General features: G+C 40.2%; 3 protein-coding genes across 3 annotated transcripts; 1 reads left to right on the forward strand and 2 right to left on the reverse strand.

Moving 5' to 3' along the window:
* Positions 1 to 196: 196 nt before the first annotated feature.
* Positions 197 to 2,513, reverse strand: LOC141904516 (uncharacterized). Its single transcript, XM_074793107.1, has 3 exons — positions 2,374 to 2,513; positions 1,695 to 1,851; positions 197 to 1,370 (listed from the first exon to the last, which is right to left on the reverse strand). The coding sequence occupies exons 1-3, from the start codon at positions 2,511 to 2,513 to the stop codon at positions 1,185 to 1,187; spliced, it is 483 nt and encodes a 160-aa protein (XP_074649208.1). The 3' UTR covers positions 197 to 1,184.
* Positions 2,514 to 2,810: 297 nt separating this feature from the next.
* LOC141904069 (protein chibby homolog 1-like) lies at positions 2,811 to 4,215 on the forward strand. The gene is made up of 4 exons (XM_074792518.1): positions 2,811 to 2,923; positions 3,116 to 3,305; positions 3,388 to 3,503; positions 3,587 to 4,215. Exons 2-4 carry the CDS (start codon positions 3,125 to 3,127, stop codon positions 3,671 to 3,673), a joined length of 384 nt encoding a protein of 127 aa, XP_074648619.1. The 5' UTR covers positions 2,811 to 2,923; positions 3,116 to 3,124; the 3' UTR covers positions 3,674 to 4,215.
* A 434-nt stretch (positions 4,216 to 4,649) lies between these two features.
* Positions 4,650 to 23,765, reverse strand: LOC141903190 (nucleosome-remodeling factor subunit BPTF-like). Its single transcript, XM_074791231.1, has 25 exons — positions 22,314 to 23,765; positions 21,583 to 21,703; positions 21,097 to 21,218; positions 20,798 to 21,003; positions 19,734 to 20,146; positions 19,230 to 19,428; positions 18,805 to 18,942; positions 18,005 to 18,298; positions 17,171 to 17,554; positions 16,900 to 17,048; positions 16,415 to 16,810; positions 14,124 to 16,323; positions 13,449 to 13,593; positions 12,716 to 13,233; positions 12,254 to 12,466; positions 11,854 to 11,994; positions 10,439 to 11,248; positions 9,852 to 10,015; positions 8,978 to 9,066; positions 8,214 to 8,367; positions 7,801 to 8,060; positions 7,165 to 7,338; positions 6,602 to 6,797; positions 6,110 to 6,194; positions 4,650 to 6,025 (listed from the first exon to the last, which is right to left on the reverse strand). The coding sequence occupies exons 1-25, from the start codon at positions 23,435 to 23,437 to the stop codon at positions 5,829 to 5,831; spliced, it is 8,892 nt and encodes a 2,963-aa protein (XP_074647332.1). The 5' UTR covers positions 23,438 to 23,765; the 3' UTR covers positions 4,650 to 5,828.
* Between the last annotated feature and the right edge of the window lie 46 nt (positions 23,766 to 23,811).

Below are 23,811 nucleotides of genomic sequence, written 5' to 3' on the forward strand. Positions count from 1 at the left end.
CAACTATAACGGAATGGCATTTACTCTAAGTAGAGCCCCAGCTATCATGACCAATCCCATGAGATCGCAAACAAGGCTGGGACGGGCCGTGATTCACCCATTACCAAACGTGGTTGAAGAGAAACAAAGAGTTATTACGAATATAAATATTACAAATTCTTTATTACAGTCTAAAATAGTATGGATGAAAAACAGTATTTACAATGTGAATAATATACAATGTGAATCAAATGTGAATAATAGCATTTTAAAACTTAATGAACGGGACACACACTTATATACATATATTATTTACAATACATATACTACTGGAGGGATTTACATCTATTAGAAATAGAATTAGACCTATTTTGATAAATTAAGCAAAAGTTGGATTTTTTAAAATATTGAAGTTCCGAAATGTAAAGTAGTTTTTATGAAATTTGTTTTGTAATGAAGGAACTTATTTACGAGTAAAACTTTGAGACCGCATCCTGAACTGGAATTAACGGTTCACTAAATCTTCATCAAGCTGATTAATAGTTTTCGTAATTAATATCCCTGATATAGATTGAAAGATAACTTATAAAGGATTGAACTTGGTTTCATTTTTAGTTATCATATTGTGCTGCCACCATCAAATGCATAATCCAACACTATCCGCGAATTCCGGAAATAGAGTTGTTAGAAACAAATTTCAAAATGATTTTTGGTTTGCCAAACTCACCATAATTTACACGTGTATATTGGTTATTTTGTGGAAATTTTAATGCTTAACCCTTTCAGTGCTGGCTAATTAATACCCTATAGTGCTGAAGATAATTTGAAAATTCTGAATAATTCCACCCTAGTGTGTTGAATAACGGGAATAGCACTATAGTGCGTCTACACCGTGGTGCGGTGTATCGTTAGTTACTAGTATTTCACTATGTTTGACAGGTGCTGCCATCTTTCAAGTGAGATAATTACTAATTACTGATTACATCAATACACCACAGTGCGGTGTATTAGCAAAATCTATCACTTATTAATACACCGCACTGCGGTGTAGACGCACTGAAAGGGTTAAGTAAGTTCAAAATATTCAATTGAAGTGTAGGAACTACTCTCGAAAAATAGTAGTCGTAGTCAGATCAGATGAAACGACGAAAAAGCCTTACTTTTTATCATCGCACAGAGTTTGACAGACGCAATATAACTTGTTGTTATTCGCTCTTCTCGATAATTATCTGTTTGCGTTTCTTCGTGGGGGGTTGTTCGTCAAGTGATGAGGCGGCAGCGGTATACGTCGACGAGGCCTGGGCAGGCGGAAGTGCTTCGGATTCTTTACGTTCTACCACGATCATCCACTGATCTTCAATCATCTGGTTGCGAATGTCATAGATTTCCATCTGATAATGAAAATTACAATGATTTGTGAATCTGAGTTTTGAAAATCACTTGCCGGTTCAGGCTGGTTGGAAGATTGTTTGAATGTACTTCCATTTAAAAAAAGAACAAATTCTATGTATTCGACCCCCGATCACACATCTATATCTGTACTTCGATTATTTCTAATATAAAATCGAACCTTGTTTCACTCCCGGCAAGTGTGGTGGGTCTGTGAGGGAGACCAAATCAAAACAAATGAAAAAAATCTACCAATCAAATAAATAGCAGGGTAAATCCCTATCTTAATTTTTGATTAAATGGAGCCTGGTTTCTGAACAACTTACATTGATTTCCGATTGCGCAACTTTTTCCATAAACGAACGTTTCTTCAACATTTCTTTGCGAAGTGTTTCTTTGTGTTTATGAAGTATTTTCATCAGTCTGTGTTGCATCAAACGTTTCGTCTTCTCTTCCAATGTTTCTTTATTTATCGGTTGTCGACTGCAAAAAGAACACAGCTCAATCATGAAATGAAGAGGGTAGTGAAACATCTAAATTTAGAATATCAGTGGTTCCTCAACGTTCATGGCGAACTTTGGGTTTTCTAGTTGTTCAACAATAGTGGCTGGAGATAGCCTAACTATCGAACACAACATAGTTTGGTCTTACACATTTCAGTGGTGACTTTTAATTGAACTATTGGAATTGAATTGGTGACCATCTCGGTCCTTGGAACAGCAAACTACAGCAACCGTGCTCCAGTTACCCCCAGTTACATGGTTTTGATTTTCCAATTAAGCGACAATCGGTAACACTTATTTTGCAATAGCCGACTAACTCTGATAACTGCTGAAGTTTCTTTTGTAACCATGATTTGATGGATGACAAAATTGCTTATACTCGCAATACTTTTCAACAAATCATACTAAAAAAAGATGACAATCGAAAGCTGTCTACCTGATTACCTGATTACCGACCGGTCTACACTCAGTCTCTTTAATAAGAATCTATTCTGAAACTTACATTATTTTACGTGGTACAGGTTCAGGATCGATGACTGCTATTCGCATCGGAATTTTGTTCTCCGGTTTTCGTTTCTTATTGTCAGCCAGATGTAGAACACGAAATAAATTATTTTGTTCATCTCTAAAAAATATTGCCATATTTTTGTTCAATAATGTTATATTGAATTGAATAGGGACCAACCAGCTCGCTTGCCAGCGTACAATTACTTGAACTTGAACTTATATTTATCGCGCCATGAATAACATTCATACATAGGCTAAGACATAACATGCGATAAATTGACAGAACAAAACATTGAAGAATGACATTCAATAAACGCCCAAGTGTTCAATGAACACGTTCTCCCTCAGCTGGGACTCGAACCCGATGGCACCGCGCGAAGATCGTCTTGTGCTGTCACCATGAAATGCGGCATAATCCAACACTAACCCGGAAATAGAGTTGTTGTTAGAAACTTGTAAACAAATTTCAAAATAGTTTTCGGTTTGCAAACCTCCCCATAATTTACACGTGTAAATTGGTTATTTTGTCTCTTTTTACTGCTTGAGTAAGTTCAAAATATTCTATTTTTAATGTGAGGATAAGTTGAGAATATTTAATTTCATAAAATTCAACAAAAAAAGGAAACAGAAATTTATTGAACATGACATGTTGAATTCAAATTTCTCTATTTTGGCCTTTCCTTAGATATTGAATTGTTCTATTTATCGTTGGCTAAAATTTTCGTCTTGAATTTCAGCTCCAAAAGATGCCTTTGTTTGGAAACAAGTTCTCGCCGAAGAAAACTCCGGTTCGAAAATCACCGTCATTATCGAATCTGACGAGTGATCCGGAATTTATCCGATCGGAATTAGCGCTCGACTACGGACCAATTCAAGTTAAACTCGGAAATAATGAAGTCACGTTTGAAAACGGTCAATGGATATCTGGTAAGTCGGCCGACAGAGATATTCATTACCTCTAGTTCTATATTTCAACTTTTCGGTTAAAACCGAATATCTCTAATTTCAGAGTCAGAAGGTGTCGCCACTGTTCATCGAGAAATGGCGAAAGTGAAGAAACAAAATCAACAATTAATCGAAGAAAATAATTTGTTGAAATTGAAGATTGATATTCTATTAGATATGGTACGAAATTACGCGTTATGTCTCGAATGAATTCAACATTAGTCTCATCGACTCCTGTGTAATTGATCTTATCCTATTTTCAGTTATCTGAAACGACTGCTGAGGTTCATCTTCAAGAAAATGAAATTCAAGAACTGAAATCGATGTCGAAAAATGTTAAAAAGAGATGAAGCAAACAGAGTTTAGTATTGCCGTTAATAACCTCAGAAGACTATCATGTGATCCGGGACGGCTCTGAGCTCAGTATCATATACTTTATGCATTTGCTAGATCCATTATTGATGTGCAGCTCAATTATTATCAAAATGTATTAAACACTTGTCAAGGTTTTTAATTGATTTCAAGTAAACAAATGTAGCGAATAGAATCTGTAAAAACTGGTCAAATAGCTGATAGTTTATATGTAGAGAAGGAAGTGACTAGAAAATCATAGAATCTTTTGATTTTTCCCATATTTTACTTTAAATGTCTTTGTAACTTACAAATAGTTTATTTCTTCCTGTAGAGTTCAGCGATGTCAGTTTGAATACTTATCTGTGGTCTTAACATGGCTCAAAATTTTGCCTTAAAAAGCCTTTGGGTTTTATTTCAAAAGAAGAGTTCATTTTCTGTCCTAAGAAGTGTTGACAGCTCAATAATGAAATTGTTTCATATCCCTGTACATTGTATATGCATATTTTTTTCGATAGATTTTTTACATAAATTATCTTAAGATATTGTAGTTTTTCTCATTGTTTGATCTATTTCATTAACTTCACAAAAGGATCGGAATACGCACATCTCTGTTTACGATTTTCCATTGGTCTATTCTGATTACGGAATTCTCTTCTGGCGCTTTCGTTTCGACCAGAATAATCTGTGATCGTCTGCAGTTCCGACAGTAGCTGCTACTAGTTTGTGATATGGAATTCCTAAACCACAATACATTCTATCGGGAGCCTGCCTCAAGAATTTAACGCTCATGGCTTGAATAGTTTGGGGGCCATCCACTTCCTATAAGAATACAGCAGTTGAGACACAGTTCCTCAGCAAGGAGTTCAGACTCTACTCCAGAAAAGAAACCAAATCAAGCAGCAAAGATTTAACAACACAAGGATATGATTTGTATCATGTTATATATATTTTATATATAAGTGGAGCCTGTATTTTTATTTACTACTTATTGTTATGTATCTTGTATTTAACCAATAAATACTACATGTATGGTACATAGAGGTAAAATTATGTAATGACGAATTTACATATGAAATGAATGGCTGCCTGATGTATGAATAAGTGAATGAAACACTATTTACGAACTTTAAAAATAATTTAAAAACTCAGTGAAGATGTACAAGTTTTATTACATTTTGTTCCTCAAACTTCACACAACGAAAACTGATTTTAGCTCGAATAATTGACTCAATAGATCGATTTTCTTCCAATACCCTGTTGGAATTTTAATATAAGTTTGTAGGATCCAGCTCAGTATTTTTAATTATCATTACACAAGATGTTTCACGGAAAGGGGTCTAAAATTTGAAACATAATATGGGGCGTACAGTACCACCACCTATCATTGAACAGAGAAACCAGCTACAAACATAGAAAACTAACACTTACAAAACGAACGCCAATCATATATAATGATTATACATTGATGTTATATTTACAAATATTCAAAATCTAAATGATAATAATGAAATTTCAATTAGCAAATATCGTTAAACTCAGTAAACCGACAGGTCAACTGAACAGGCTATTAAGCTTAGCTACACGTATAATCAGTGCTTGCATGATGGACGCCTGCTTTATCTATTTCTCAATCAAAGTGACACGCGTGCGAGATATGTACCTTGAACATATATATAATACAATTATGAAATATCGAGTGACCCCAACCCAAAATATACTGCACATATCTAACCAGAAAATGATATAAATGCAATAAACCAAGACAGACGCGCTGGATTGATTTCTAATTTTTCCCGGTCATAAATGCCCCTAAAGTTAAGTCGCGAAGGTCGTTATCCCTTCCAAAAACAATCCTTAAACCCTTATCGTCTTTAAATAGCCGAATACATTACACTCTGTACTAAACAAACAAAGCATTCGAATAACAATTTATCTGAACCAATACACAACGAAATATCTTAAAAACAATCTGTACATGCATCGTTCATTCTGTACACAATTCATTTGTGTAGAAAAATATTCTCTATCTCTCTTTCCTATTTAACATCGTACATACATTAATAAACAACTCTCGGGTTCATCTTTCGAGGGCGCCATCTTACGATTCAGTCATACCACATGAGTACGTTTACAACGTACACTCGAATTATTCTACAAACACATTTTCTCTTTAATCGCTTTCAATCGTTGAACGAAATACGTTTCTAGAACCTCGGCGCACTGGTAATACGGAGATTCGCGCGGGTTGTAATAACGACAGTTGTCGAAGATTTTCATCACGTCTTTAACGAACTCGTGCAGATGATCGTATTTTCCGGCCAGCAGATTGTTCTCTAAAGTCGTCAGATCTAGAAAATAGTTCGAGATATCGAATTAATGCGCGGTGAAATGACTCGAATCGATCCATACAATGATTTTACCGATATACTCACCCATCGGTTCCTTGATAATGTCGTAATAGTCGCCGACTTCCAGCGGGTCGACAGGTTCTAAAAACGGCCAGCCCATTTTATGAGCCTGAAATGCGAAAACGCGATTCATGCGAATGTTACAACTGCGGAATAAACCATGAACAAAAAATGAACAAATCCTCAGTTCGGAGTTCCAATATCGGTTAAAAGAACAGGTTCAGTGATGCACATACGTAATAGTGGTAAACGTTAACATACCATATACCTTTCTCCGGACAAATCTCAACTGACACTAACTACAGTACGCTCGCTTGATTATAAAGTTTGAGCAAAGTTTAGTGTCTTTGCTCAAACTTCAGCGTACCATAGTTTTGTGTCAGTTTAAATTAGTCCTGAAAGCAAATACCGGTATATGTATATCAACCCTGAAAATGTTCAACGGAAATATATCATGATATGCATTTCGTTCTTTTATGGATTATCAAACAAACAAAATGTCAATAAATCAATTACCACGAGACTTTTAACGAGTTTGCGTAGAGTTTCGATATCCGCATCGCCGAGCAGTTTATCCTTTTCAGCCGCTTTCTTATTCGATTTCTTACAACGAGGACAGATGTAAATATCGATTCTATCGGCTTCCGCTTTAGAGATACCGACGCATTTACCGTGGAACCAATCCTGACATTGATCGCATCCGATATACAACCTAAAAATCATCAACATAAGAATTCTAAGGTCTGGATATCTCTGAAAATTCCGATTTTTCATATTGTTCCAGGGTTTGATATCAACGCATTGTTCCCGCAGTTACATAAATTCAAAATTTACAAGCTCCATGGTTGATTTTTCACTTTTCCCAAATGGAAATGGTGCCTTCTTAAAAGTGAAAATACCATCATACCACAAGGATGTTTTAATTGTGACTGGTTGATTAAGGTTGAAGAAAGTTGCCCTTGGGAAAATATCAAATTCCTAAACATTTCCGAACCAGGAAATGATACTAAAGTTATTGCCTGATTTCCCGGTACTGTGGGAACAACGGGTCGGTAGTTTTCACCCGGTAAAATACATACATCGTATCATCGTAAGGCGTACGACATAAACAGTACAACTCCTCAGACGTGTCGTCTCTCTGTTTCTTACAATCCTCACAAATATACGAATCCATTCGTTTAGCCGCCGATTCCGAGATATTAACACACGAACCGTGAAACCAATTCGAACACAGGTCACAACCAATGTAGAATCTGTATCAACGAATACAATAAAACTATCATTATCTTACTTAGTCAAACTTGGTGAAGTCATCATTAGTATACAACGCATCATTTGGGTATTCACTATTTTTCAGCCCCGATTTGTATTTGCAAATAAAGTTAAGCAATAATCATCATTGAGCATCCTCAGCGTCCCTGCTATAACAACTTGAAGCAAGTTTGATCATATATTCAAATTGAATAATCAACATCAGATTGATTTGTCGAACAGGTTGTAATGGAGTAGAACCGACTGCGTTGGAAGTATCTACCTTTGTAGTGGTTTTCACCACCATTAGACATCTTAAGTAGGAGTTTAATTGAAAACGAACAAAGAAACATTTAGATTTTGAGAATATTTTGATATTTTTGTTAGTAATTGAGCTCTCATAAAAGTAGTAATTACTCTCGACGAATATTAATGGTAGTCACGACTGATGAAACGAGCCTTACTTTTTATCGTCGTACGGAGTTTGGCAGACGCAGTATAACTTGTTGTTATTCGCTCTTCCCGATAATTTTCCGGTCGAGATAATCTTCTGTTTGCGTTTCTTCGCGGGGGGTTGTTCGTCGAGCGACGACGCGGCCGCGGCGTACGTCGACGAGGCGTGGGCAGGCGGAGGCATCGGCGGAAGTGCTTCGGATTCTTTACGTTTTAGCGCGATCATCTGTTGATCTTCGAGCATCTGATGGTGAATGTCTGAGACTTCCATCTGATAATGAAAATGATAATGATTCATATCAATTTACTTATTTACTTCATTCTATATGGTACGCCCTATTTTAACGGTGCACTCCTCCCTGAATCTGGAGTGCACGTCGGTTAGCGGGACCGATGATGCATCCTGGTTTACTGAACAACTTACATTGATTTCCGATTGCGCAACTTTTTCCATAAACGAACGTTTCTTCAACATTTCTTTGCGAAGTGTTTCTTTGTGTTTATGTAGCATTCCCATCAGTCTGTGATGCAGCAATCGTTTCGTCTTCTCTTCCAATGTTTCATTATTTTTCTGTCGACTGCAAAAAAACGCGGCTAAATTGTACGAAGTGAGAAGCACTAAAACCAGAACCGAAGTTCACCCCTTTAATAATGCTCCGTTCAGGCTCCTATTATCAATTTCTTATTTCTTTAGTTTTTTTGTAACCATGATTTTATTGATGACAAAACAAATATCTAACGTGGTTCAGGCAGGTTTTGATTGGTCTCTACGGAATTCTCTTCTGACGCGTTAGTTTCACCCAGAATTAATCTGCCTATTCCAGAATAGCATAATCTGCTATTCTTCAATTACTATACGTTTAACCCTTTCAGTGCGTCTACACCGCAGTGCGGTGTATAAATCAGTGATAGATTTTGCTAGTACACCGCACTGTGGTGTATTGATGTAATTACTAATTATCTCTCTTCAAAAATGGCAGCACGTGTCAAACATAGTGAAATACTAGTAACTAACGATACACCGCGTCGTGGTGTAGACGCACTATAGTGGTATTCCCGTTGTTCAACGCACTAGGGTGGAATTTTTCAAAATTTTCAAATAATCTCCAGTACTATAGGGTATTAATTAGTCAGCACTGAAAGGGTTAATCCAAACCTGTCTACATTCTATTCTTCCGTTAAACTTACATTATCTTACACAGAGGTTTATTAGGGTCGATCACTGCTATTCGTTTCGGAATTTCTTTCTCGGGTTTTGGTTTCACGATGTCGGCCACCTGTAGAATACAAAATGAAAATAATTTCATTCATTTAAACAAAAATAATTCCAAGAAGAAATCGGCAAAAATCTCTTCGAAACAAAGCGACAACGTTAACAACACGCATTTATATCAGCGGCTCATTTATTTACGACGCGCGTCAAATCTGAAATATTTGTCTGATCAATAACTGTATGTATATCGAAGGCCTATTTCAATAAACAAATTCATTTTTTTCAGCTTGAAAATAGTTTTTATAATAATAATCATAATAATAATCCTAATTTATTTTCCACATAAAGACAGCGATGAAATGAAAACATGTGCCTACACCTGACGATGATCACTAGTGCGAGATCGAAACGTCGTGTATTCTATATATTTTAGATTAAGTAATAAATTCTTGTTTTTAAATTCTTTTAATCTGTAGATAGTGGGTTTTTATCTTATTATCTATTCACCACGTCTGAGTGTGGTTATCATTCTCTAATGTGCCCTCATGGAGGTGGTCACACTAATTAAACAGGGAACAATTAAAAGTGCTCCTTACTGTAAATTTTGAGCCTTGATTTAACATACATTGACAGAAACCGAACGTGCAAGCGTTCACAATGGTGTGTGAATAACACAGAAATGAACTAATTAACAGGTTATAACCACGAGTCAAAGTTTTTGTCTAATCAATATTTTCAATAGATAAACTTGAATGAACAAATAAATTCTGAATTTTGCACACAGAAACAATACACTAAAAGCGGTATAAAGTGAAGCCATGCTGAGATTGAATGAGTTGTTATTGTTACCTGTTGCGTAGTGATTGGCAGTGTAAGACAAACCTGCTGCGTATCTGAACTACTCGCTACGACCGATGAGCCGCCCTGCTTCTGAGACAGTATCTGACGCTGCATCGCGAGCAGTTTAGTCTGAATTTCTGGCGTCTGGTTTTGTAGAAGCGCTTGTTGAACGACTGGAAATTATACAGAATCGATAAGCTTCTAATCGCAGCCAACATAATTGAATAGATCAGATTTCGGCCGTAATTAAGAAATGGTGTTTATAAATATGGCATTCAATGAGGTACCAGTATTGCGGCTGCAGCAAGCAAGGGCATGGGAGCCTAAAAATCTGGTTTCCTCATTTCTGTCTCGATTTTTCTGATTGCTGGAGTTTTTCAGGTTTTTGGGAAGAGTTTTCCAGGGGCCAGTTGCACAGCCGTGACTTAAGTCTAAAAGTGGTCTCAAATCTTAAGACCAATCTTAAGTTGTTAGATTAGCTATAGAACTAAGTTGGTCTTAGACTGGTCTTAAGTCTAAGCCTCGACTATACAACCGGCCCCAGGTGTCTACCCTGCCGGACGGTACATCATTGAATATAAACAGTAGATATTTACCTTGTTGAATGACCTGTGGAGTAACTGTATGCCTCGTCGGAGGCACAGACGTCGGAGTCGGAGGCGTTTTCGGCGCCGCGTTACCGGCCACCGGACGGGTCGACAATCTCGGAGGAGACGTTGACGTACTGAACGATATTGTCGGAGCGACGCTCGAAATACCGCTGGTCGTCGTCGGAGACGTCGTCGTGGTAGTCGCCGAGACCACCATCGGCTGGCCGATTTTAACGATCGGTTCCATCGGTTTATTAACGGTAGTTTTACCGGCGACCGCGACGACCGGTTGAGGAGCGATGATTATATTTTGCGACGTCGGTTGTTGCGTCGCAGTCGTCGTCTGCTGAACCGGCGTCTGCTGTTGTTGTTTCACTTGTCGTTGTTGTTGCGCGAATTGTAAAACTTGTTGTAGTTTATCGAGCGTGACGAGAGTCGGTTGATTCGAACCCGGTTGTTGAATCGATATCGCTGATTTCGATACGAGCGTCGTCGAAGCCCCCGATGTCGCCGTCGCCGTACTCAACACCGTGTTCGCGTTGTTAGTCTTCGCGTTCGGGGTGACCGTTACGAATTTAGGTATCGAGGTCGCGCCGCTGATCACCGACGACTTGGGAACGGCGGCGATGATATTCGCGGTCGACGTACCGATCCCGGCCGGCGCTATTATCGGAATGGTCGCGGAGGCGCTCGACGTCGGGCGTATGGTTAACGCGGGACGCGTGATAATCGTCGTCGGAGCGGTCGTATTGGAAGTCGGAGTAACCGGTTGTTGGAGTAGGAGTCTTCCGTCGGGCATGCGTATGACCTGCTGACCTAAAAATCATATAAACATCGGTCTTTAATAAATCTGTCGGTTTTCGTGTACCGTCACTACACTCAACACTAAGCAGCTAAAATATAAAACAAAGGCTAAAAAATACCTCGTATCTCATTTCTGCCGAGCTCAATAGTTGACCCAACTGGCCACTTATCTACCGTGTACATTACTTTTTTTTCAAATCATGATCGAGCGAACTATAACAGACCCGGCAGTTACAGAAATGAGCCAATTACAAAGCATATTGCCTAAAATAAAACAACCAGGCCAAAAAAGGAGAAACAAGGTATTTTTCTTTATCCTAACAGCAAGCTACTACTACATTGAACATAGGGATAAGTCAGTGACTGACTTCTTACAGATCAGGCAATCCTAAATTCCGTCATAGTTCCCTGACCCTTGACCGAAAATCCTTTATTGATTTGCAAGATATTCTCAGTGGAGGCTGATTCTTCTCAAGAGGTTCCTTGAGACAAGACGCCGGAAAATCTCTGACTTTTTCCCCAATTTTCAAGTAGTCAGAATTCCTACATTATCCTTGCTTGGAAATATATCTACATTTCCCCGATCTGTAAGAACCCAGTCGTCGCATGCAGCTTACCAGAAACAAGTCCGCGGACTTGCATCAAACCGGTCGCCGTATTTTGTACGATTTGTAAATTTTGTTGTATTTGTGAGACGGGCATTGTCGCGGTGGACACGACGTGCCTGATACCGGTTGCAGCAGCAGCAGCACTAGCGGCTGTGTGGTAATATAGAAATAACATAACAATAAATATATACGACTGTCGTCTCTAACCTAAAGTCTTTTTATTTTTGTCTGGGATTTATTTTTTGGGGGGTTTATCGAGACTGCATAGTCTCACTGGTCCAAATCAAATACGCGTTCGAGAGATTAAGCGAAACATCCCAAAATAATCGAACCCAGACAAAAATAAGTAGATCTAAGAAAATTTTCATCTCGGTAAAAAAAAAACAATTCGAACTTTCGAGAAACTTACGTTGGATATTAATTCCCGATGGCATAATCGTACGTAATCCGGTCGGAGTCATGATCGCTGTCGCCGTGGAGCCAACAATCGTGGCGGTGGTGGCTGATGATTTCGGAGCGAGAGTAATCGACGTCGGTTGTTGGATGTTCAAAGCGCTGCCCGGTATTTGAATCGTTCTGGTTGTCGTTGAACGTGGACCGACCAATTTCACCGTAGTCAAACCTAATGGTCAAATAAACCCAACGATTAATATACATATTAAAACCTAGCGATAATAATGAAAACCCTTTTCTTTGAAATTCAAGTACAGATCAATAATTCTGTCAAAGACACGACGTTGAAAAAGAACTTTTCGCGATTCTTTTGTTCCAGTGATTTGCAATAAGTTAGTTTTCTTTCTTTGTTTTTCCCATGATTTTTCGCTTTTTGAAAATTACGACAATAATTAGTATAATGTATAATGATGTTTACCCGGAGTTAAAGCCGACTGACTGGTTATTACTTTCTGCTGCACGGGAACCGATGATGTCACCGGTTTCGGGGTAATCGTTATTTTGCGTAACGAGTTTCCGCCGCCGTTCGGATTCGTCGTTAACACCGTTTTCGTCATCTGTCTCAACAGCGGACTCTGCGCTAACATACCGGTCGTTGGTAGAGTGACTGTTCTATATAGTTTGCCCGCCGGTATTTCGGGCCTGTTATGCGCGACTGTCTCGGATTTGACTACTTCGGGCTTGCGCCGCATCATCGACTCGGTTTCTCGTTTCAACGCGGCTTCCGTGATGCGTTTTTGTTGTAAAATGTACCGATGTCGTCGCAATTGTTGCTCGATTTTCTCTTTGAAATCGGCCGCATCTTTCGGCGGTAGAATCGTTGATTCCGAGCGTCCAGCTGATTTTACCGTCGTTACGACAACCTGCTGCTGCTGCTGCGACTGTTGCGTAATCGGTGTCACCACCGGTGTTGCTTTCTGTTTCTGTTTTTCAAGCCTGTTTCGAAACGCAAAATATAAACATGCTTTAAAGAGACTTTTTTGATGAAAATTACGATTAAACTGTTGTAATGACTCAGGGTTGGGTGGCCTAACGATAAAATATCAGCTGCGTATATCTAGTGGTTACAAACTGCTAAACAGAAAGTTACTCTTAGAACCATTGGCTCTGCGAGGTCTAGCAATTTAAAACACGAGTAAAAGCAAACTAACTTTTCAGCGAATTGACGAATCTCCCACAGTTCGACGCGCTCCTCGGGAACCCAAACCTCCGTTATACTGGCTTCAGCCGGTTTCGGAGATTCCGGACGCTTTCGTTCTCGTAATCCGCTACGGATCGGAGTGTATTTCTTTTCGGCTGAAAATTCAAAACATCCGATAAAATCGTCGCACAGAAACGTCATAAACCACAGTTATATGAATTCCCCGAGATCTAATGGGTTAGTTTCAATTTTTCACGCATAGAAATGGACCTTTTGCAAAAATGATGATACCTTCATGCCAGAGAGGCGCCAACATTATCAGGGCCCCCTCCCCACCTAGAAATTTTTGAAAAGTGCCCTTTTTGCAAATATCATTTGCAAATATCATTCCCAGTTATCCAACGTGGAATCCTTCACTTGGGACTGACAAGCATTTTTGTTAAGGCTTAAGATGAATAATTATATCTGTTTTTGACTTTAGGCAACTGGTGTTTTTGACTTTAGGCAATGTTCACTGGTTGATAAAGGTGATTTTCAACAAAGCTGATTGCTGGCGAACGCTACGTGGAAGGGTCAAACGAATTTCGCAAATATCTTCTGGATTGGAGGAAAATCCATTTAATTCCTGGGAAATATCATTTTCAGAATTCCGAACTTGAAAATTTGAAAACTATAGAAAACTTACGTTTCGGCGCGTTATTCATATCGTTCATTGGTATGATGATTTTACGCACGAGGAATTCCGAACGCAGTCCGTACGGTCCGATATCGCGACGTTTCAACAGTTCGGTGGTCGTAATCTCAGTCTCCGTGGAGATGGTATTCGTGCCGCCGAGCTGCGGTTTGACGGACAGGTCATCCCAGCGTACGCACGCCCACAACACGCGTAACTGTAACGCGACCGACGACAGCGACCTCATAAACGATGTACGATAACGCCAACAGATCTTAAACGTCGGACGCGGGCACGGGTATACCCAGTTGACGTTCACCATTTTACAGTTATAATTAAACCCGGGCACCTCTCGTTTCCCGGCGCGACGCGCGAGCATTTTTAAATCGTAACGATCGACGAGTAAAATGCTACGTTTTTTGTTTTTACTCGTAAAGCGTTGCACCGGCGGTAACGCTTGTCCGATCGATTTAACGCCGCCGCCGCTTTTCAGCAAACTTTTCGTCTTCGGACCGACGCGGAACGGCGTGAATTTCTTCAGTTCGACTTTCTCTTTCGTCGTGCGACGTTTCGGCATTTTCGATTCGAGTTCGGCGATTCGTGATTCGGCGTTCGATACGATAATCCGCACGGCTTCGTTGATTCGATCTTCGGCCACTTTTATTTTTGTATCGTTCTCGCTGGAAGGCGACTCCTCCGGTTCGGTTTTAACGACTACCGCCGCTGCGTCGTCGTTCTCGGCTCTAATCGGAGCGAAAACTTTTGCGTTGTCCAACGCATCTTTCAACACGCTGGCGCCGTCTACCTCAGTTTTTACCGGTACTTTTTCGACATCGATGTCGTCTAGAGATTCATTTTTTTCGTTCTCCTCCATCGGCTCTTCTTTAACTAGAGCTTCATCGTCGGCAGCAGATTCCTCAGCAGACGGATCTCGCTGTACGTCCATTTGTTGTTCGTCACTTTGTTCAGTTTTAATCTGAATTGTATCCGGATCCGCGGGCGTTTGTGTTGCCGTCTCCGGATCCGCGGGCGTTTGTGTTGCCGTCTCCGGAGTCTCGTCTGATTGGTTGCTTTTCCTGCAACTCGTTGAGTAACACTCGTATTCTCCGTCCGAACGACACGACGACGAGTAACAAGAAAACGACGAAGCCACCGTCAAATTCATCAAGTTTTCGTCGCTCTTCGATTCGTGAACTTCGCCCGAATCTTTCCGGGCCGCGCCTGCCGCCGCCTCGCGTATTTTCGCTAGTTTCCGCACTTTCTCGTTCTGCGCGACGGCCTTCGCGTGATTTTGATCCATTATTAAACTCATTATTCCCTTGCGTTGTTTGAATTCGCGTTCCTCTTGCGCTTGTCGTTTCTCTAATAACGAGTCGAGTTTCGATTGTGGTTTTTTCACGCGTGGATAAAGCGTATGCTCTCGTATTGATTTCGACACGTCGATCAGCTCATCATTCAGGAACATCTTTTCAATCTCCGGATCGTGGACGACTTTTTCGATGTTTTCATCCGATGACCGAGTGATCGCTTCACTGGTTGCAGACGATTCTTGAACTTTGCTTTTCAGTTCATCAGTTGGCACATTTTTATCTTTACCCGTAGATTCTACAGAACTGTTGGGTTCTATTCCTTTATCAATCGACACTACAGAACTGCTCAGTTCCATTGCTTTATTGGAAGATTCTACAGAACCACTAGGTTCTATTGCTTTGTCTGAAGGTTCTACAGAACCGCTGGGTTCTATTGCTTTATCTGAAGGTTCTACAGAACTGCTGGGTTCTATTGCTTTATCCATAGATTCTACAGAACCGCTGGGTTCTATTGCTTTATCTGTAGATTCTACAGAACCGCTGGGTTCTACTGCCTTATTCGTAGATTCTACAGAACCACTGAGTTCCATTACTTTATCAGCAGATTCTACAGAACCGCTGGGTTCTATTGCTTTATCTGAAGATTCTACAGAACCGCTGGGTTCTACTGCCTTATTCGTAAATTCTACAGAACCACTCAGTTCCATTGTTTTATCAGTAGATTCTTCAGAAGTACTGGGTTCTACTGCTTTATCTGTTGAATCTGTAGTTTTTTCCTCAGATATTTCCATACGCTCTGGTTTGATTGTTACATCTGGTTGATGATTATCACTGAAAGTTTGTTTTACCGCAGACGAATTCGTAGTCGATGGATCTTCAGTCACCACAGTTTCACCGGTTTCCTAAAACCATCAAACACAAATCACGAGGTCAAAACAAAATCTGAAGTAATATTTGAAGTAAATTAAAGACTAAAGGATATGAATTACGCACCTGATCGGTTTCCATTCTAATAGGTTCATCAGAAACGTCTTGTTTTACTTCATCAGTATCATCAACTTCCATTTCCGCATGTTTATCACTTGATTCATCCGTCGTGGCAGTTGTTGATTCCTCCGTTGTAGCGGGTATTGATTCCTCTGTTGTAGCAGGCGTTGATTCCTCTATTGCGGCAAGTCTTGATTCCTCCATCGCTACTAGCCTCGATTCATCTGCCGCGGCAGTAGTTCTCGATTCGAGTAATCGCTTTTTACGGGTTCGTAAATTACCGGCAGCCGACCGTAGACCGACTTCGTTTTGAGGCACGTAACGATAATTACGCGTAACGCTCGTCCAGTACCAACCGGCCGTTCCGTAAATACGATACTCCTCCCCCCGCTGTTTCCAAACCTGTAATCACAAACCGTCCGTTCATTACAATCACTATGATGTCATAGGGAGAATATAAGGAGGCGGCCATCGTTTCTATGAATACCGACCTGATGTTTTAATCCGAGCGTATATTTAGCCCAAGTCGATCGATCGATTTCCTCGTCGTCGTCTTTCTTCTTTTTCGGCACCAATTCTCGTTCTCTTTTCTTCGCCTCTTCTCGTTCGGTCGCCGTGTATCGCTGCATTCTAATGTGACCTGAAAACAATCAATCAATCAATCAATCAATCAATCAATCAAACAAACAAGTCGTATTGGAAGATTTAAGCACTTTCATTTATTCTTATACGCCGTATACACTAATCCTCGTAACAACTCACCGAGTCCGTCGCTCCAAACGGTATTCATAACCACCGGTTTAACGGACGCCTCGAATATCAACAGAGCGGCCGCGAAATCCATCGGCTCGCGGCACATATTGACAGCGTTTAACCACGTCGTACGATGAGCCGGCCACGCCGGATGTAGAAACATGACCGGCGCCGCCGCCTCGAGTTGTATCATACTCTGACGTAGAGTCACGACGGTTAGATCACGACTGCTGTAAACGGCTCCGTTCCATTTGAAATCGCTGGCCGGCGTTAAACTGAATTTGTGCGATAGATAACGTCGACGATCTCGTTCTTCGTTGTGCTGGTGTTTATTCAATCCTAACGTGTCGGTCGCGTAATAATTCTGATACTGTTTATAATTACCTTCGTAACCTTCAAAAATAAATCCACGGATAAACAATAGTTTCATCGATAAAACAAGTAATGAATGATTTCATGATGAAGTAAACCGTAATATTTTCAAATTTTTCATTATTTTCCCCCCAAAACCCCCGGGATGAGCCCGACTGAGCACAGACTGGGAGAGGACACGGGATGAGCCCGACTGAGCCCAGACTGGGAGAGGACACGGGATGAGCCCGACTGAGCCCAGACTGGGAGAGGACACGGGATGAGCCCGACTGAGCCCAGACTGGGAGAGGACACGGGATGAGCCCGACTGAGTCCAGACTGGGAGAGGACACGGGATGAGCCCGACTGAGCCCAGACTGGGAGAGGACACGGGATGAGCCTGACTGACTTCTCAACCAAGTAAACATTTTTCAAGACAACTAAAAAAACACTGAATGAAGAAACTGGAGGAAAGGAGCGTAAATTACGTACCTAATTTAAAGACGATTGACTGCGTAGATTGAGTTGTAGTTGTAGTTGTAGTAGATGTCACTGTATTCAGTAAACTCTTACCGCGACGGGTGTCGACTCGTACGATTTTACCGTCTTTATTGATTACGAGAACGGCGTCGTCCGGGTTACCGGCCATACTGTTTACGACGTTCGACGAGTAACTCGTCATTTTAACGCTCGCCGTCGTGGAAACGATTGAATCGACGAATTGTTTCGGCGTCAGTGATCCGGTTTTCGACCGTGTTACGATACGTCTGTTATCGGTGCTAGTTTCTGTGAAATAGATCATCATAGTTTATTGAATTCATCTTCTATTTAGTATTAGTATAGCCTACAGCAGCCACTTTCCACCCATTTACAAATTCCCCGAGTTTTCACTGATTTTTCCATGTTATAACAGAAAAAACCACGAGTAAATCAGAGAAATTTCTACGCTTAAATGTTACTATTCATCCCTTTTTTATTGAATCATGTATTCATTGAATAACATATTTGCGTTTTGTGAGTTTTGCCTGATTTTTTCCAATTCCCTGAGTTTTCCAGGCTTTCCAGTGGCCATGATGGAGGTTCATTTATTTTTCGTCAATCTAGCTATAATGTAATTAATGATCGACACTTATTGAATGAGGACCCTGTTCTGCAATCCTGCTAGATGGTATACTTAACCAGATCTAAATGCAGTTCATTTACGATAAATTTTCAACTCGATTTTTAGCGTCCCACGTAAAACATTAGACGCGATGTCTCATGATAAACTCAGATTGACGTTCACCGCTCACCTGTAGCACTAGAGGTTGTAGTCGTTTCGTGTGAAGTTGACGATACAATCATTTTACTATCCCCACTTGCCGCAGCCTCTTCCTGCGTAATATGGTCGCCTTGTTCGTCGACTTTCATTTTTCCCACATCATTTCCACCTGTTAAAAAACGAACCAGTAGAATATTAGTATCAATATCTTTCTATAATCAGTTCATTCAAATTTTGCGTACATTTGTTTTCGTACACGACGTATAAGTCCCACAATTCTAAATTTACGAAAGTTTTAATGAAATGTCTGAATTGTCATTTGAAGAGAAGCGCAAACTGTAAACACTGCAAATATTCCTATATTCAAACAAACTTTTTTCGATCTAAATTTGAGGGACTGAGACGTTGATTTATGACAGATATAATGATTTCACGACAAGTGATTTATGTATTTACTTTTATCTTTTGGTTTGATGACGATTGTTTTGCCTTCAACTGTAGCCGATAAACTGACTGTTGTCGTCGACAAAGTAGATGTCGTCGATACTAATTTCAGCTCCATTTTCTGCGTAACGGGGTTTAAAACGAGACAAGCTCGACCCATCGTCGACGTAGTTTTAGTCGTCGCTTCGGTCGTCTTCTTTTCAACATCGGTCTGAAAAATATCGAACCAGATTATCAAACAACAGAGTTCATAGAGATGATGCAAAAATAAGATAGTGAAACAACTTTTGATAGTGAGGCAAATATGACACGTTTCTTATCGTTTAAGAACGCAGCCCTCGTCCTAATCCATTACATTTACGCAGGCGTCCAAATTATCGTCCAAAAAATATTTTGGAATACCAAAAATCGACAATAGAAATCTTTTTGAATAGTAAGCACTTTTTAAAGGGCTTATCCCCCGAAACGAGCTGTATTTGAATTTAGCCCCAGAGAGAATTAAAAATCTAAACCAACCACTGATTTCATCTCTACGGTTTTCTCTTCATTGATTGGTTCGTCGATCTTCTCTTCTTTTATAGCGTCCGGTTTATTCTCATCAGTTTCCATGGCGACTGGGTATTCGGTCGGTACGACGGTTTCTGAATTGTCGGATATTTCCGCTTTCACCGAGGGAGTTGAATTCAAGTCCCGCGAATCGGCATTTTCTTCAGATTTCTCAGAATCATCAGATTCTTTTGTTACGGATGAAGTAATATTTTCAGTCTTCTCAGCGCTGTTTTCAGTATTCACGTCAGTATTTTCAGTTTCTTGTTTGACGTGTTTTTCCGCTTCGAGTTTCAATTTCTGTTTTTCTTTCTCTTCGAGAAGTTTCTTCGCCTCAAGCGCTCGTTTCGTCGTCCGTTCTTCTTGTAACTTTTTGAGATTAGCTACGAATGAACAAACAAGAGTCGAGTCAACGTCGAGGAACGACAGTCACTAATTTCTATTACTTGGTCATTTTTTAAAAATAATAACTTATGGATTAAGAATCCAACGATGGAATTTATTCATCAGTATTCTCCATATACCGAAATTTGGAAGTGAAATCTCTTATTTTTCACACTTTTTCAACTGTATACTATATTTGTCGATGCATTGATAGTTGACATCCTCTCTGATAGGGACAGCAGATATTTTCAAAGGGCTGATTTTCAAAGGGGTGGATGCAAAAAAATGAAAGGCTCCTTTAAAGCCGTTGTGGAGAACACTGTTGATTGTTTTCCCTCAATAGCTGGAAATGTGACTAAAATCCATCTACTTATATGTGGCCGTGAAGCTAATGCACCGGATAATGAGTTGAGACAGGAAATGAGTTTGTCACTCACGACCATATCCGATCAATCACAGCTAATATCAAACAGTATACATATTTTGTTTAACAAGTTTTTCACCAAAATTCTTTTTAAAAAATTGTTTCCTTCCTCCGCTGAGTGAAATATAATATTTGTTGCTATATAACATAGATATGTATTCTTTTTTCCCTCGACCTCTCCAGATATGTGAAGCTAAAAATACAAGTCATTTAAAAAAGGCCTTACCATTTTCAATATCTAACGCCGATTTTCTGGTGCCTTTCACCTTGTTCGTCAAATCCTCAGTGATATCCATTTGTTTTTTAATATCAGTTTCATGTTCGCACAATGTACGAAATAAATCCGATTCCCAATCTTTACCGTCGATAGATTCTAACAGTTCGTCGAACTGACGCCTGGTACTGTAATACCAAACTTCGTTGTCACCTTCCCTAAAAAATGAAAACCACCAATCAATAATTCTAAATTCGCTACTTTTGCATCGAAAACCCGATAGGCCGAAATAAATTTCGACAAAAACGTACACAAATATTCTTCGTATAAGAAACCAATATTTGCGACCGTTGCGATCGTAGCCGAGCGGATCCTGTCGACTCATTAAACCACTCTTCTCTAATTCGGACACACAGTCGAAAACACCTTCAACCTATTCACGAAAAATAAAACCATTTACGACGAGTTTTTGATATAGATGATTTTTTATACGTGATACAGAACGTGGAATGGTCACTGAACTAGTCTAGTGGCTAAACTCGTAATTTAGAGGCTTTGTGCCAATAAATAAATGCTGTAATAATGTATATGTAATTAATAAAAGAAAATAAATTATGATCAATTGCAATCAGAAAAACATAGTAATAATAGCTGAAACGATAAAATTGTTTAGTTGATATTGAACAATAGTGAAGTGGTACGTGTATAAATCTTTGTAAGATAAACAATGATACACGGTAAACGATTAGTAATTTTGATTAAAGGTATTGGGCAAGATGGATAGAACTTTTAAATACCTGATGATGTTTACAAATTGAACAAATCCAGTCGTCTTCGGGAACTTCTTCTAACGGTGGATCAACGCACGTTAAATGATAAACAGCTGGACATGTCTCACAACATAGTAAATCACCGAGCCTAGAAAATTAACAATAAAATCTTTTTGTACAGATTGTATTAAATCATTATATTACCTAACAGGGTTCTTAGATATCAGGGAAACCAATATTCCGCGATATTTCCCTAAACTTTTGACCAATAATTCCTTCATTGAATTATGCCTAGTGCGAGCATTACTCGTGCTACTACCAGGAAGAACAAGACACTTAAAATTCAAATAGGGCCTTCTCCGACTCCAAGTAGCCACGCAAGAAAGGAGATTTCCTTGACTTTCCCTATAGGGAAAAAAAAATCTGGAACTCTAATTTCTGCACTGCAATACGGTGAATTATTTGATGATCGACTGCTAGTACACTGCATTGTGTATTGTAGTAATTAATTTCTATCTCTATTGATACCTGACAGCATCTATCAAACAGAACCAGTCAATTTTAGTGAAACTAGTCACAAACGATACACCGCACCGTGGTGTAGACATAGACATAGACACTTAGGTTAAGTGGTGTGCCTGTTATTCAAACCCATTGGGGTAGAATTATTTCTATATTTTCAAATTATCTCCAGCATTTTCTTCGTCAGCACTGAAAGGGTTAAAATCATCCATCGTGGGTTTTGAATTCAAATTTACCTGTGACAGTTTCTACAATGGTCATCGTACTTGATATTTCCCTCGTTCATCAGATCCTCGCGAACCGCGTTCGTCGATAAAAACAAATCGGTCAAAATCTGCAACACGACCAACCGTTCGGCGATACAACCAAACGGATATCTCTTCGTTTCGATCGCCTTCAACGCCGATTTAAACTCCTCCGACTTATCGCTCTCGAGGTAAGAGCTTACCAGTTCGATCCACGTCATGCTGTCGAGGAAGAAATAACCGATGTTGATACTGTCTTTCGTGTCTTGCGGTCCGAATATCGTGTTCTGCGCGTCTTCCTCGCGTAGCAAACACCTCATCAAACAGATGTGAATCTCCGCCTGTAAACAGCACTGCTCGTCCGATAGAAGCGACATGCAGAAATCTTCGAAACGAAACGGCGACAAACGCAGAATCGTGCGGAAATGTCGCAGAACCTCGTAGATTCCGATCGCTTTCATAACGTGCTCCGACGCGATCGTAATGTCCGTCGAACTCGTCGGTAAAATCAACGGCGGCTTCTCGCGGTCGTCGTCGATTTCGGGAAGCGCCGGAGCGCGCGGGTAAATCGGAGGACGACCTCTCCGACTCGGAGTACTGCTCACCGTGCTGTAACTATCGACGCTGTAAATCGACGCCGTTTCGTCGAGGTCTTCGAACGACTTATTCGAAACGTTGTCCTCGAAATTATCCTCATCCGCATCGAAGTCCGATTCGTTGCGGTCCGGGTAACCTAAATCGCTGTGATCCATTTCTCGTTCCTCTCTATCTTCATCGTCGACATCATCATCCTCTTCATCGACCCGGTAACCCGATTTATTGCTTCGTTCTAATTTCTGTACGACTTGAATGAAATGTCTGGAACGAGACGCCGATTCTCGAGTGGATTTTGAAGCGTAGCCGCGAGACGAAGACGGCGTTCCGATAGGAGTTGCAAACTCCGGTGAACTGTCTCCAACGCGATCCTCCTCGACGTCGTCAATCGAAGCTTCGACTACGGCTTCTTCGTCGCCTTCTTCGTCAATTCGTTTCTTTTTTAATATATTCGGGCGCGAAGGAGTCGACGGGCCGCTTTTAGACCCTTTTACGCGTTTAGAACGTACCTTTCCCGACATTTCGACGCTATTTATAGATCAGGGTACCAATACAGAACACGTAATCAGCATTATCCGATCAAAACGACATTTCGTATTAAGCGGCTATTCGATTTTGGTCCATCTTGAAATTTTCGGAGGCCGCCATTTTAACTAGCGTAGGTCACGTGACCAGTATCCCGCTCTCAATTCGGCTTCACGCGACGATAAACGAGTTTTTGACGGTCAGAAATCCGCTAAAACATAAACTTACGAGAAAAACGATACCAAATACCGATATATAGACGTCGAATAGTGTTTAAATAGGATTTTAAGTCGATGAAGCGCTGAAAAAGCAATGGCTTCTCGCGAAACGAGCCACCGATTCAACGCCGATTTTGATTGGTTAATTACTA

Source organism: Tubulanus polymorphus, chromosome 4, assembly GCF_964204645.1.
Source record: "Tubulanus polymorphus chromosome 4, tnTubPoly1.2, whole genome shotgun sequence".
NCBI lineage: Eukaryota > Metazoa > Nemertea > Palaeonemertea > Tubulaniformes > Tubulanidae > Tubulanus > Tubulanus polymorphus.

Excerpts from the sequence above, each read along its gene's own strand:
- LOC141904516 (XM_074793107.1), bottom strand. The coding sequence starts at position 2,513 with ATGGCAATATTTTTTAGAGATGAACAAAATAATTTATTTCGTGTTCTA. Across the intron at positions 1,852-2,373 it reads CCTGTACCACGTAAAATAAT|TCGACAACCGATAAATAAAG; the intron begins GTAAGTTTCAGA and ends TTCTTTTTGCAG. Across the intron at positions 1,371-1,694 it reads TTGCGCAATCGGAAATCAAT|ATGGAAATCTATGACATTCG; the intron begins GTAAGTTGTTCA and ends TTTCATTATCAG.
- LOC141904069 (XM_074792518.1), top strand. The coding sequence starts at position 3,125 with ATGCCTTTGTTTGGAAACAAGTTCTCGCCGAAGAAAACTCCGGTTCGA. Across the intron at positions 3,306-3,387 it reads AAACGGTCAATGGATATCTG|AGTCAGAAGGTGTCGCCACT; the intron begins GTAAGTCGGCCG and ends CTCTAATTTCAG. Across the intron at positions 3,504-3,586 it reads TTGATATTCTATTAGATATG|TTATCTGAAACGACTGCTGA; the intron begins GTACGAAATTAC and ends TCCTATTTTCAG.
- LOC141903190 (XM_074791231.1), bottom strand. The coding sequence starts at position 23,437 with ATGTCGGGAAAGGTACGTTCTAAACGCGTAAAAGGGTCTAAAAGCGGC. Across the intron at positions 20,147-20,797 it reads GGCGTTAGATATTGAAAATG|CTAATCTCAAAAAGTTACAA; the intron begins GTAAGGCCTTTT and ends GTTCATTCGTAG. Across the intron at positions 12,467-12,715 it reads TCAGTCGGCTTTAACTCCGG|GTTTGACTACGGTGAAATTG; the intron begins GTAAACATCATT and ends TTTGACCATTAG.